This window comes from Neltuma alba, unplaced genomic scaffold (genome assembly GCF_004799145.2).
Source record: "Neltuma alba isolate B1F8T4 unplaced genomic scaffold, ASM479914v2 tig00011276_pilon, whole genome shotgun sequence".
Classification (NCBI taxonomy): Eukaryota; Viridiplantae; Streptophyta; class Magnoliopsida; order Fabales; family Fabaceae; genus Neltuma; species Neltuma alba.
In genome coordinates this window covers 76,836-92,314 of record NW_021635986.1, presented here as the reverse complement: position 1 = coordinate 92,314, position 15,479 = coordinate 76,836, and the positions used below count along the sequence as shown (strand labels likewise).

The 15,479-nt window shown below is 31.1% G+C and overlaps 1 protein-coding gene across 1 annotated transcript; it reads right to left on the bottom strand.

Moving 5' to 3' along the window:
• Positions 1 to 2,530: 2,530 nt before the first annotated feature.
• Positions 2,531 to 5,593, bottom strand: LOC114711041 (uncharacterized). The gene is made up of 6 exons (XM_028895395.1): positions 5,447 to 5,593; positions 3,513 to 3,592; positions 3,290 to 3,425; positions 3,055 to 3,212; positions 2,848 to 2,968; positions 2,531 to 2,731 (listed from the first exon to the last, which is right to left on the bottom strand). The coding sequence occupies exons 1-6, from the start codon at positions 5,591 to 5,593 to the stop codon at positions 2,531 to 2,533; spliced, it is 843 nt and encodes a 280-aa protein (XP_028751228.1).
• Between the last annotated feature and the right edge of the window lie 9,886 nt (positions 5,594 to 15,479).

The following is a 15,479-nucleotide window of genomic DNA, read 5'->3' as shown; positions in this document are numbered from 1 at the left end:
AAAAAATGAATAGAAAACAAATACGTCCTTATGTAACACTTGAACTTGTTGATTCCATCTGACAAGTTTATTTCAACATCAAAAACTCAATATACATACCCATGGAGGGAGTGCTGGAAAATCTATCACACAAGTTTGATGAGACATTTATGATGTCTTTCAGAGCAGAGTGTCTTTTGTGTTGTCCATGAACGGAAACTGCATTCTCAAGAGTCCTGACTACTGAGGGTTGTGTATGGTCTTCATCCATAGTTTTTCCCACTGGATTCAAAAAATATAACTCGGTTGAGAAATGACTCTCTGTTCCTGCTGCATATGAAAGAATGAAAAAATGGTTAAATTTCATGGTAGGAGAGTTAGAAGGAATGAAAAAACACTATGTATTTTTCCAACCTTTCGTGATCCTTATTGCTGGACTGGTTACATTCATTCCATTTGAATCAAAACCTTCCACTGACACCGCGCAAATATGATCAAACACAAACACTTTTGGGCTTTTTTGGCCTCCATTTATTTTCGACTTTAACTGACATTACTTAAAAAAGTAATGTGATGCACCTTTAGTTCTTCTGTCTCCTTACGGTCTAAGTTCATAAACTAGGACTACATGTTTTAGAAATGACAAAAATATAGGAAAAGTATAGACGTGGTAGGAAGAGTTAATAGACTTAGAAAAAAAAACTCTATATGTACTTTTCCTGCCTTTTGTAGTCCTCATAGTTGGACAAGTTATATTCATTCATTTTTAGTCAAAACCTTCCATTGAAGCCTCACAAATATGTTGAAACACAAACACTTTTAGGCTTTCTTGGCCACCATTTATTATCCACTTTAACTGACATCACTTAAAAAAGTAATGTGATGCACCTTTGATTCTTTTGTCTCCTTACGGTGTAGGTTCATAAAAGGACATCTTTCTCTACTCACAACTCATATGAGTATCTTTTGCAGGCATATATAGTTAACCAATATGTTATATTTGATGGCGACTGTTCATAGAATATTTGATGCTATGAATTTTTGCCCACCCACTGCAGTCCTTCTCATTTAAGGGATTATGCTATATTAAAGTGCAATAATAAAAATCAAGGATTTATATATCACCCCATCTAAGATACTTTGGTAAAGAATACTACTAACCCAGTACATAAGCTTTTTTTTTTTTAAACCAAGAATAGATAAGTGTATAGTGGGTCCATCGAAAACTTTTTGGATATCATATTTTGTTAATATACTGACTAGAAAAGTTTATGATTATGACTTCATATTATAATGATAGTAATGTTTAGCTGTGGCTACCGGTGTCTTGAATGTGGCTATGAGGTTCGTCCTAAGTGTGTATGAGCTCCTTCATCTTGATCGCCTTGGGTTGGTGAGATCCAAATATTCTAAACTAATCAAATCTAACCTTTTATGTGGATTGGCCTTCTTCACATTATTAGACTCCTGACTATTCTGTTTGCATCTTTGATATATGTAGGTTGGGTTTCTGGCTACTTTTAACTTGCTGCTTTTGTGTGACGGAGCATGGCCATAAACGGACCTATGAGTTGTGATGTGATTAGCTAGTGGCCTAATCAAGTTAAAGTGTGAATTAATTGCACAATGATTGTCCTTCAATGCACTGAGCTATCTGAGTAGAATTTGCATTTTCTAAAGTGATTTTAAATAAATTGAGAAAAAGGGGCAATTGTAAAAAGAATGATTGTGGACTTTGTTTCTGATAAGCTAATTTCTTTATTTCAAGAGAATCACATATGGATTTTGTATTTAAAAATAGGTGGACAATGTCTTGATCATAGATAGCACACTACAAAAAGGAATTAGAGAAAGATTAAATAACATTGATCATAAATAGCACCATACAATGACAAAGAAGTTCTCACTTCTGGTACACTGAATTGGGACCAATATTAATTAACACTGGCCTACTTAAACATAACTTTAAAACAAAAACTGAGAAACATGCATAGTACAAATACTTGGGACATCACACATTAGCTAAACTAACACATATAAGTAGAGCCCATATCAGCAAACAGTCTACTTCTTCTCTTGCTTTACTTTCACAATCCTCTGATCAGTGTCAGAAGAAGAGGGATCATTGGTGTTGACAGAACGATCATTGGCAGTTGGGGTCCTCTTTTGAGCAGTCTTCCTTTTTCCTTTGTTTGATGAAGCAGATACTTCCTTAGATATATCTGCTAATGTCACATTATCTTGATTTTTTTGTGCATTTGCATGGTTCGTTAAGCTCTCTGTATTTGTACTACTATCAAATGCTGGACTACTCTCATCAATATCCTCTATGTTAGACTGCATAAACATGACATCCAATAATTAAAAAAAAAACTACTAAAACTACTAATAAATACACGATATTAATAATACTATTGTTTGGAAAAAAAATATTATTTTAACTTTTTTAAACCTGTGGGACTTGTTCAGGAAGATCTTCATTCTGCATGATTCATAACAAATTGATTCATTACACTGGGCAGTGAAAATATCTTTTACGTAAAGGTTAACATCAATCAGGCTTATCAATTTGTCGTATATCAGTCTCAGCTTGGGTGAACTGTGGCAAAAGATCCTCACAAATAGTGTATTGGACAACGCTTATGCTTGAGTGGGGGTGCCTCTTATTATAATCATTCAATTTCAGCTTGAGAATCATCTTCCTTCTAACTACCTCATCAAGGTCATAAGGGAAATCATACTCACGATCCTCCTGAGAAGCAATTTAAATAATTAGGTTGACATAACATAAGGAAAAGCCCATATACTATTATTGTGCATAAAAATTCAGATATATGACAAACCATGAAAATTTTGCCTACAGCAAACCTGCTTAAGTATAACTTTCATCTCAAATGCATTCTTCTGAAAAAGTTGGACAGCAAGCTTATCCCAGAATATCACAGATGTTTTCCCAGTATCCTCTCCAACAACATAATGGACTTTCAACCTGAGCATATTCCCTAGCCATATTAGTATATTTAACTGATGAAGTGATGGTCAATAATTTGTAATAATTTCATTTTAATTGCTTGCTTTAGCTCAACTGCTATCGGCTTCTTCTTGCAGTTTGAACAGTATGCAGATCCATTCTCTTCCTTTGGTTTTGTACGACACTTTGTGCAGCCATCGTATGTCCATCCATAATGTGTTTCAAGCTTTAGAACTCTGCAATTGACAATAAAAGGTTCATCCTGAAAAAAAAATTGCATGGGTTACGTGTTCAAACTTTAACCCTTCACATGTTTGCATATCAGGATACATTACCAACCCCTGCATTAAGCTCAATCTGTACTATGTCCATCCTCTTGTTATTCTGGACCATACATGCAACCAAAGGTTGGGAAGATTGAGAAGGAATTTGTTGAGACAGCATCGAGATGCTGGGGGATAACTTGTCCTTTGCACTATATAAACCAAAATGATTAAACGTTAACCAATATATCTCCATGTGAAGTCAAATAGTAAAACTATATTCAGTGAAAGTTTCATACCTTTTTATGAGCTCCTTAACCACTGGCAGCATAGGGTTAAAGAAAACCCTTGTAGAATGAGCTACAAATTTGAGGTCGTCCTAAAACATTATTTAATTCATCATAAATATCAATACAAATTCATGTACTTATACTACAAATGCCTTCATATTATAAATTTGATATGAAATAACAGTGAGCCATTTTATTTGATCATTGATCTACATACCATCTTCAAAGAAACCAATTCTATCAAGATTAATAACCACTAAAACAGGTGTCTCCATATTCTTCAAATAAGCAGTGTCAGTATTTGTTGAACACTCATCAAATAGAATACATTCCACGTCAGTATCACTGTCAACAATTAATAAAGAAGTCGAATAATATTAATAATTTGAGTAAAATACTATAACCTCCTTTGTATTTTGTCTTGATTACACAGACCTCCCTTCTATTTTGAAAACATATAGTTAAAAATTGTTAACTCTGTTAAGAATATTTCAAAAAGATGTTTTTTAAATTCAAATTTATATTGAAATACTTTTTATTTGCTAAATTACCCTTCATAATACTAAATCTCAAAATTTTGGTTAAAACTATATTGAAGAATTTAAGATTTTTTCTTTTACCTTTATTTTATTTATTTTATTTTTGAAAATTGTTGCTTGTTTAATGTTTTTATTGTATTAGGCTAAAAATTAAGTAATTTAGTTAATGCAAACATAAATTTAAATGATTTATATAAGTTTTCAAAATGGCATAATTTATATTATGTGATGAAAAAATATGCATTCAAAATATTTTCTAGCCATTTAAAAAATCTTAATTTTCAATATTTCATGAGGAAATAAAATTATATAATTCTATAATATAATTGAAATTAAAAATTTTATAACATATTAAAAATTTTGAAAATACATGCATTATAATTATTTTTTATTGTATCAAAAATTATTTTTTTAAAGATATAAATATTTAAATAACATTTATGTTAAAGAGGGATATTTTGGTCAAAATAAAAATTTAAAAGTCAAATTTAACAGTAAACTAACAGTTGGATGGATGGAAATTGAATCTTAAAAATATAAGAGAGGTATGTGTAACATACATTTTAATTTGAAGGGAAGTTTATATATATTTTCAAAATAAAGGGAGATTTTTGTAATTTAAGTAAAATAGAGGGGTAGTCAATACATTTTACTCTAAATTTTATATAATATTTGACACAATTCTGGAAATAAGTCAATTACTCTTGATCAATCAAGACCATGCGCAGCTTGTGCTTGGTCTCATTGTCCTTCCTATATTCTTCAAGAGAACCAATAGAGTGGACAAAAGCAACAACATCTGATAACCAAAAAAAAAAAAAAGAAATACAAAACTGTTGATTATGAATATATTGATTATGAATATAAAGATAATATAAAATATAAATATGAAATATAAATAAATATAGATATAGATATATATAAAATGACATGGTCAAGTTGGAAGCTAGAATCTAAGACATGGAATCATGCATAACATACCAAATAAATAATCTATGTGATTGGTTTTGGTACACTTTGGGATTTCAGGAATAGGGAAAAAGAAGCACGCCACATGAGGTATATTGCAATTCTCTTCTCTCATGTAAGTTTGTTGGGCGAATGTTATCTTGAAAGGGCTATTTGTAGCCCTGTATTGATTAACATTATGTGACACAACAAAATTAGCAAAGTATATCCTCCCTTCCACTGGAGAATCTCTGAAATGAGGTAGTAAATTCTTTGCCACAATACTTGCTTGGATCTTACCACCTTGTAAAATGAATGAATGGAGTTAATATTTGAGTAGTGTATAACACTAAGTAAATAAAAGAAATTCATACAAGAAAGAATATACTGTTCGACCTTCTGAAATTTGTATAGGCAGAATTGATTATTAAATAAATGGGATACTATGTCACTCACCACTTCATCAACTAAAATCATTGTAATGCAGAACAGCTCATTAGGAGAAGTTTTCTGATAAACACCCCACCTCCTAAAAACCTTTAGACGGATGGACCACCTATCGGTGTCTTCATTGAGATCTTTCAAAAGAGAAAGTCTTACCATTGTTAATTGGTGGACTATTCAAACTGGAATTGCAGTAAGAACCGGAATTGGAATTCAAACTAGATATAGGTGATGAAGTAAGAGGAGCTATACGTCTTATATAGCGATCAGGTAAATTTTGAATCAGTACTGCTAACTCTTCTTCCGTCCTAATTGACTTTGAAATTGAAATGAAATCAATACTTGAAATCATGAATTTTTGTCTAACAAATTCATGTGTTCCCACTAATTGACCAAAATTCAAATTCAAGTAGTTTTTCTTGGGAAATTCATCCTTTTGTCAAGTCAAATATTAGGCTGGATAAAGATTCGTTTATGCTGAACACATATGCTTTGTCTGCATGGCATGTGAAGTACACTTGTATTAAAAAAAATCACATACTATTCCATCTAAGAGTATGCGAGGCTAATGAAAAATATTGATGACAAAGCTAAAGGACATATACATAAGCACTGCAAAAAAGATGAGAAGGTTTGCATTGATTGCAAACCTATATGAAAATGACTCTTACATGCTAACTATGAAACTTAAGATTGAGAAGAATGCATTCACTCTAAACCTTTGGATGAGAAGTTTTTGCCTAGAACTCTAGATGAAATTCTAACTTTTAATCTCTTAACACCAACACCTTACTATTCACATAATGAATCCATTTTAATGATCTTAAAATACAACTGTGAAATAAGGGTTGATCAATAATCAATAATGAATAATCACTTTATAAAGAGATTAAAAGTAATAGTTATTTAGATGTGGACATGCAGAGGAAATGAACAGATAAAAGAATTCCAACGTCAGTTATATAATATGGCAACTAAAGACACCCACATTAGCAGTTCATTTTCACTTACAGATGGAAGCTGAGGTTCATGATAATATTCATTGTCAGTTCAAGGCATCATTAAGCAGAACTTATCTAATCATCATATATACTTATGCACATAATTTAATAAAACTCAACTAAGCAATTAACAGACTTTATACTTGAAGTGAAAAAAGTGACACTCTGCACAATGCGCACGAATGTGTAAGGGTGAAATCTCAATATTGACAACTCACTGATAAGGTAAAGCACTAATTTTTTAAATATTAACTTACTGTTAGAGAAAATAGGACAATTTCAAATGTCTCTGCTAGCTATTACAACAACATTTACTCAATAAAGAAACTACTTTAAAATGATAGTCTACACAGCAATAAATACACAGAGTGGAGATGCAATGTATTATGAAAACCTAAAGATAGAGAAGACAACAATTTTAAGGCTTATAAATCAATTTTTGACCTGTACAAGGCAAAAGCATAAAGTTCGTCCTAGAATATTGACTTGGACAAGGGAAATATCGTTGCCAATAACATGTTTTCGATGCTTGACGATATCACATGTTCACCTGACTTATTACACGGTTCTCAAAGTTTTTTATTCAGATGAAAGTTGTAAAAAGTGCCTAACATTACATTATCTACCTAACCTCTATCACTATATACCCAGAAACATAAACCTTCTACTGACAGTGAATAGCTCCATCAAAAACAGAACATGTCATTAATTGCTTCAGTCAACAGGAACAATGTTGTTCATTACTCATAGGTCAAAAAGGTTATGTTTACTTTTTATCACTGGTTATTCAAAATGCCTAACATTACGTATCTACCTACATCATTTTAAACCTAGAAACATAAAACCTTGTACTGATAGTGAATACTCCATCTCTGGACAGAACATGTCATTAATTGTTTCAGTCAACAGGAACCGCATTGTTCATTACTTACAGGTCACCAAAAGGTTACAAAACATTTTTATCTCTGTTTATTCAAAATGCCTAACATTTTGGTATCTACCTAACATCACTTTAAACCCAGAAACATAAACCTTGTATTGATAGTGAATAACTCCATCCAAAAAACAGAATGTGTCATCCATTATTTTAGTCAACAGGAACCCCATTGTTCACTGCTTACAGCTCACCAAAAGGTTATAAAATTTTTTTATCTCTATTATTTCAAAGGCTTATCAATAATTTATTAATCCAAAAACACACACAATTAAACAAACTTATTCAAAACCAACTCTATAAAAAAATTGTCACCACTTAATAGATGCAGTCACCTTATCAACTTCCTACATGCAAAAAAAACCAACAAGACTACAAGCAGACCTCAGTTGAAACTTCAACTGAAAACTTCATGGAGGCGGCATTCTTCCCTTCTTAGGGGTTGCAGATGCAATGGTGTCACCTTTCTTCACATTTGTTGTGGCCATCTCAATGTATCTGCTTCATTTGACATGAAGTTGCATGCAATAGAAGGCTTCTGTTCAAAGTGGAGGAATCCCCGTCGAATCACCTAGATGGTATGAACCTCTGTATTTACTTCTTAGATGCATCTATGGAGTTATCAGGAATGAGGGCTTGTACTGCCATGACTTTGAACTTGCGAAGCCATACCAAATGAGAGACCATGGCTTTTACATCAGAATGTTATGGTACCATACCGAGCACCTTAGAGTTAGAATATATGCCATGGAGAATAGGAGAACCATTAAAAACATTTGACTTGTTCTCTAAAACATTTATGAATAGTGCACCTATCCATAAAAGGCGAAGACAAGGATCTGTGGCAACGTTTTACAGAAGGATAACCTATACTACTGATGCAACATTACAGGAGCCAAGAGCATCATTAAATGGCCTGCCGTGATATCTTCCCAATATTGAGCAAAGTTCACAACTTACATTACCTCCATCATCAAGCATCGGTCCAGAGTTAGGCTTCGTCCACAGTGATGACGACAAATAGGATGTTGAATACCATTTCATTATCTACTTTAAGTTTTTTGCAATCTCTATTAAATTCTACACCATGTACCTTTCACTGTGGATAAAGACATCCTTCATTGTGTATTTTTCACTCTGTACTCTTTTTTTTTTTGGTCAGTCTGAAATGCGTACTTTTATTAGTAAAAGGTCTTACCTATTCAACATTGTTGGATTTTCATTTGCGCATTCAACAGTATGAATTAAACTGAAATACAAGCTGAATTTACATACAGCCTTGGACACAAATACCATTAGTTTATCATAGTCTTAACAGATACACACATAAGCAAACACAACCGCCTAAAGCTACGACTCCAATAAGTTGTGGATCAGGAATGATTCTTGAAAATAAGGACACAGCAGTTATAGAGTCATATAGAAACATGGTCACATAAATGTTGTCAACACACTACGCTGAAAGGCTACTGGCTAGCACAATAATCCTAGCTCCCTACACATATTGGAAATCTGGCTTTACTTATAACCTTAAGTAGTGGATCAAAATGATCCTTGAAAATATTTAATGAACAAAATGTGTTTAAATTAGAAATCAAGAATTTTTTAACCAAATAATATTATGTAATTAATTGGATGATATACGCTACATAATTTATGTAAATATAAAATAAAAATAATATAAAGTGCAGTAAAATTTTTATTAAAATTTTTTTATTTAAAATAGCATAAAAATAAATAACTAAAAATGGGTTGAAAAACACGATAAATATGTAGAGAGAGTACGAGGAGAACATAATATAGGAATAAAAATGTTTTTTGATTTTGAAAAGCAACTTTCGCATAAATAAGACGAGGTATATACCATAAAAATTAGCTTCTGACTTGAATGATTCTTTTAGACAAAATGACTTGTATTCAAACATAATGTGAAACATGAAATTAACACAACCCGACTCTTACTCCCTAAAAGCTATTTTTACTGCCGCTTAACCAAATAGACTAGTCAGTTTATGCATTGGAATGGGTGAAAACCATTAGTTATTGGCAAGATCAAGAATTCGTGCTTATCTTGGTTTCTCTTCTCTCTCATTGTTTTTCACCGACCATCGCTCATGGGACATTCTTACTTTCTTTTCGTTTCACTGGGTCATGGGTGAATCACAATTTCCTCATGCTCACGCACCGGATATATAAATCATCTTCTTTTTCGGTTAGATCTTCGTTGTCTTCACTGTTTCAAAGGATGGTTTGTGCTCTGTTTGTGTAATCTTCATCTTCATCTTCATAATCTTCTTCTCTTCTTTTGTGTTTTAGTCTTTCTCAAACCTGTTCAGTTTTATTCAACCTGTGCCAGTTTGCGGTTCAATTCCGTATTCCGGCTCAAATGCCAATTTTGAACGGCTCAAAACGGCCAAACCATGTAGGCGGTCTAATCATAGGGAACGAACCGTTGAGCTTAAGCTGATGGACGGATTCAAATCTTTGACTCAAAGTTTATAATGAAAGGGATAATAAAAAAGAAAATGGTAATTTAAAATCAATCAAGTATTCAACACATACTCTTCCGGTCCTAAATATAAGACTCTTATATTAGTGTGTATAAGACTCTTATATTTAGAACCGGAAGAATAGAATTGAACTACACATATAATCACTGAGATAAAAAATTCTTTTAGAAAAATTTGATGCAAGATATAAGAGGTTGACAGGATAATTGATGATAATTTTTTCATTTTTACCCCTTACGGTAAGGTTGAAAGAGAGTTTTAACTAAGAACAGACAAGAGATAATCTTCCAGTCATATTTTTTAATAAGAATAAAATAAGTAACGTATATCAATCTAAAGCATATTTAATAACTTACCTTACATTTCTTGATTTGTGAAAATTTTAAGAGTTAATATGCGTACAGTATCCCGAACTATTTTTAAGACACGCGTAGTACTTCAAAGTATTTTGTGGTGTAATTTTACCTCTAGTGTAACTAAATTGGTGCAATTTTAACTCAAACTAATAGAATTAAAAAACATCTGTTTTCTCCCTTGCCACATAAGCATTTTGCTTTTCTAAGAATGACACTTGACCACAAAAATTTCCACCTGTGTATGAACAAGCTAATTGATGGTAAAATCAAGGTTTGCATAGTCTCCCTTATCGGCCAAGAATTTCACATCCTGGACAGCATGAGCGCCCACCCATTCCTCATATCTAGTGAGTATATATGCCCAATCGCATCATCAGTGTTTTCTCTCTACTGAAAAGTCACAGATCCAAGATCTTCCAAGAACTTGCTCACCGTTCTCTTCCTCAGATCCCGTGGGTCTATTTCGCCACACATCGCCTCCTGGGAAGCCATAAAAAGGCAGTTGTCGCTGGCGAAGATCTCAGCACTATGAGAAAGGCGAAAAATAGCTAATCTAAGCGTAAAGAACATGCATCCTCATGGGGCTTCCAAAGCATGCCCTTATTGCAGCTTATGTAAATGCCACCTTTGGTGAATGTCCTCCCTCACTCACGATGGCAGTACTCGTCTGGTTAACAAGATCTACAGCTTTAATGGATTCAAGAGGTGCAGATCTCGGACCCCTCCAAGGGGCCATCCGTGAGACCGCAACGAACCTTGAAATAAATGACTCAGCAACAATCTTTTTTTTTTTTTCCACACAGGTGAAAGCTTTCTTTTTTGTTTTGCTCATACACAGTGGAAAATTTTTGTAACTGCGTGTCATGGTTAGAAAAGCCAAATCCAAATGCTTAACTGGCAAGGAAGAAAACAGAAATTTTTCACTCTGATAGTTTGGAATGAAATTTCACCAATTTAATTGCATTAGGGGTGAAATTGCATCTAGTTTGGGTGCTGAACACACCTTGAAAAATAGTTCGAAATACTAAACATATTTTAACTGAAAGTTTAACTAACATCTTGTATTATGGATTGGAAGGGGGTATATATAACATTTTAAGAACATGAAAGTAAATCATTAAAAGTTAGAATAGAATATGTGGCACGTCAAATCAAGGGATCCAGCTGAAGGAAGGGATTAGGCAGAAACAACGCCTTTTGTTGCTTTCGAACGCATTATCGATGCGAGCTCAAGTTTCTATCAAAAGTGATCACTTTATGTTCTCTCTGGGTCGTGCGCGTGTTGGGTTAGAGAGAAAATGCGCTTATTTTGTTTTCAGTGTTTGCTAATTTTTGTTTAAGGGCAACATGGGCGTCGAAAGTTTGGATTTCTATCTCATTTCTAGATGTTATTGATTTTTGTGTCAGCAAAATTTAAAATCCATATTTTGGGCCTCCTATTTATTTTTTGGATTTTGAATCTTGTGGCCACTATTTGGGTTCAATCCATTATGACCTTTCCCCATTTTTGTCCAGCTTGTTTTTCTCATTTTTTTGGGCTACATAAAGGATTACTAAATAAGTCACTACAAATGAATAATGCCTTCAAAAATTCTAAATTATAAAATTAAGAATAAAATATAGAAAATTCCTAAGATTTATATTAGTTAGAGATAACCTTTTTTAAAATTTCAATTTTTAAATTTAATATTATTAAAAAATTTAAATTAAACATCTTGCCACTATTTTTACTGTTAAGTTACGAATCAATGGAAATTATTGTAGCAGCTGATTAATGAATATCATGAGGACATATCATATGACTTACAAAAGTTAAGACATAATATAGGATTTGGCTTCTCACCTCTATCATTTCCATTCACTTACCCTTCATTATCATTAGACTGAAAGTTTTAAGTGATTCACCTTTAATATTTTATAAAATTATTTTTTAAATATTTTTATTCCAGATTTAAACTATCACTTTAGTATTTTAGATTTATTTATTTATTTATTTTGGCTTGATATTTTACTAGTAATTTTATAAAGAATATTACTGAGATCAAAATTTTTTATATTTATTATATCAAGTTTATGGATATTTTGATACCTTAACTTTATTATTATTACTACTACTACAGAGAGAGCTGAAATTACCCTACACTAACCCCATCTTTTATTATTTATTCAATCAAATAACTTCTCTCACAGTTATAACTCGCACCCCATATTTGATGTGTAACATCCATTTTCATATGTAATCTCAGAATCCATCGTGAGTAGTTTCCGTTATTTTTTAATTATGGGCATATGCGTGTGTGTATATCACTTAAAATTGTTAATTTAATTTGCCTGTTTATTGGATTAATCACCTCAATAAAATTAAAATTTTAATTTAATTAAAACATAGTTTTTACAATGTGATATAGATATTAAATAAATCAGTTTGACAAAATTTAAATTTGTTAGAATGATATAATTCAAAAATATATTTAAACCTATAATAACTAGAAAGGACATATTTTTATGGTGTTTATGCATGTATATAATTTGGTCACTTTAAGAAATAAAAAATTCAGATTTATAATTATTAAATAAAAATATTTCAAAAAAATGTTATCTATTACATATAATATATAATCATATGTATTTCATGAAAGGGGGTAGTGATGGTGGGAGTGGGGAAAAAAAGAAGGGGAAAAAAACAAGAAGGGCTTGGTTAGGAGAAAAACTGGAAAAAATGAAACCGCATTGGATTAACTCATTTGGAATACACCATGTAAACATGAAACAAAATAATTTTGTTCCATAAAACATAAAACTAATTATTTGTAATAAAATCAAATGTGCACATAATAGAGATTAGGAGAAAGAAAGACCTTGTTGAAGTTCATGTTAAACAAGGGCTTAACTACAACTTTTTTTTTTTTATTTGATTACCATTCAACTTTAATATAACCAATAAATGGAATCCATCATTTGGCTTTAAAAAAATTCATAATTTAACTTATTTATTTATTAAAAAAATTTGTTAATATTTTTAAATTACTTATTTTTTTTACAAATGCTTTTAATTATTTATTTGACTTATTTTGTTGATACATTTCTCATACTCTCCCTTTATCAATTAATACTCTGTTTAAAAAGATATTTTTTTTGGCACAAATTAAAACAATTAAACCTGATTTGTTTTTTTTTCCCCAAAGAAAACTTTAAAGTACGACGTGAATTACTCCAATTTTGATGCAATAAGTACTTACAAAGATAAATTTTGGTGGCATCATGCATAACACTGATGCCTTTGATACCGCCTAATACGTATGAAAAGGGAAGAAAATAATAATAGAAAATAAAAGGAAATAAAAAACTATCAAGTGAAAATGGAAAAGTGGGAACTTTACCCAATCAAACTTAAAGATTTAAGAATCTACTTATGACTTAAAACGGAAGTTTTTCACAATTTAGGAAACTTGTAATAAGATTAGGAAATAACAAATATCAATCGTGTGTTTAAATTCTAAATATGCTTATTTGATTAATTAATTTAGTTAACAAAAATATGACTAAATAATGACATTAAATTATTTGACTATTTTATGTAGCCAAAAATTGTTTAAAATCAATTCCAGTGTATTATAACTCAAATACAATTAAGTGAAATTCAACTGGTTATATAATTGCTTAAAACTAATTTTCCAAACATTTAGACAATTAAATAATGCATAAAATAAACATCGCAAAGTTAGTTTTTCCCCCTTTTTGTTAAGAACATAAAGGTAGGTAAATGATAAAATGTAATGGTAGACACTAAGTTTCTCTTATTCAAAACTCTTACACAATGCAAGAGTAATGAAAAATCTGCATCTCTTTAGATTTCTAATGAAAAGAACAGTAAAGTTATTTCATAAAATTTTAAAATCTCTTTTGAGTCACATTACTTCATTGGGATTTTGATAAATTCAGTGACCGAAATATAAATTTGAGTTATTTAAATATCTTTAATGAATTTTTCCATTTAAATCTTAATATGAAGTCAAAGCTTATTAATAAATAATTTGCAAGCATTTTGAAGGTTGTGCTTGAGGCTGAGAACGGTTGTAATCCGCGTGAGCTTTTAAAATTTAACTTATCTAATTTTTTTTGTAAAAAAATTTGCTTAGGGTGATAGCCTGGGCAATATAATTTCATTCACTATAATTGGGTTAATATGATTTTTTTATTTATAATATTTGAGTTTATTTTGGTTTTGATACGTCAAAGTTTAAATTGGTTTTAGCAATCAGAATTTAAGTTTGTTTTAAAATGTTATTTCCTATAGGAGTAATGGTGTTAAAATAAGGTGAAATGTTGTAAATGACGTTAAAGTGAAAATATGGATTCATGATATGATACTTAATTGGATCTTGTATGGGTTGGATAAGAGATCAGAAAAAAGAACTGATCTTTTAAACCTGACTCTATATAACTGTTCTATGCGTTGCATTTTGAAAACTTATTTCTTTTTTTTTTTTTTGTTATCCACAAAAGATTCAGTTAGGTCCTATGTAGTAAGTCTATATCGTTACTTTAACATCATTCATGGCACCCAACACTTTCACAGCATTTTGAAAACTTGTTTGTTTTTTTTTTCCTAATGGAAAAAATTCAAATGGTTATATAATTGCTTAAAACTAATTTTTCAAACATTTAGACAATTAAATAATGCACAAAATAAATATTGCAAAGTTGTTTTTTTTTTTCATTTTGTTAAGAACATAAAGGTAAAGGTAAATGATCAAATGTTAGAATTTGATATGTGGCAAATCAGATCAAGAGATTGAGCTAAAGGTAAATGATCAAATGTTAGAATATGATATGATTTGTTGCTTTGGAACACATCGTCATTATGAGCCCAAGTTTCTGTGAAGTATGAAACGCACAGTATGACCTTACGTTCTCTTTGGGTCTTGCATGTGTTTGGTTAGATAGAAAGTCAGCCTATTTTGTTTTCAGTTTCTGTTTATGGGCGATATGGACCTTGAAAGTCTTAGGCTTCTATTTTATTTCAAGTTTTTGTTGATTCCTGGTCACCAAAATTTAAAACTCATTTTTTGTTCCTTCTGTTTGTTTTTGGATTTTGGATCTTCAAGCGTTCAATTCATTTATGAGTTTTTCACATTTTAATTCAGTTTCTTTTTCTTGGTTTTTTGGGCTAATATGTAAAAGATTACTAAATAAGTAACTAACAAACGAATAATGTCTTCAAAAATTCTAAATTATAAAATT

Bases quoted from the DNA above. Each gene is read 5' to 3' on its own strand.
- LOC114711041 (XM_028895395.1), bottom strand. From the start codon at position 5,593: ATGGTAAGACTTTCTCTTTTGAAAGATCTCAATGAAGACACCGATAGG. The intron at 3,213-3,289 runs GTTGGTAATGTA...TTTTTTTTTCAG, and splicing joins AGATTGAGCTTAATGCAGGG to GATGAACCTTTTATTGTCAA. The intron at 2,969-3,054 runs GCAAGCAATTAA...GAATATGCTCAG, and splicing joins CCGATAGCAGTTGAGCTAAA to GTTGAAAGTCCATTATGTTG.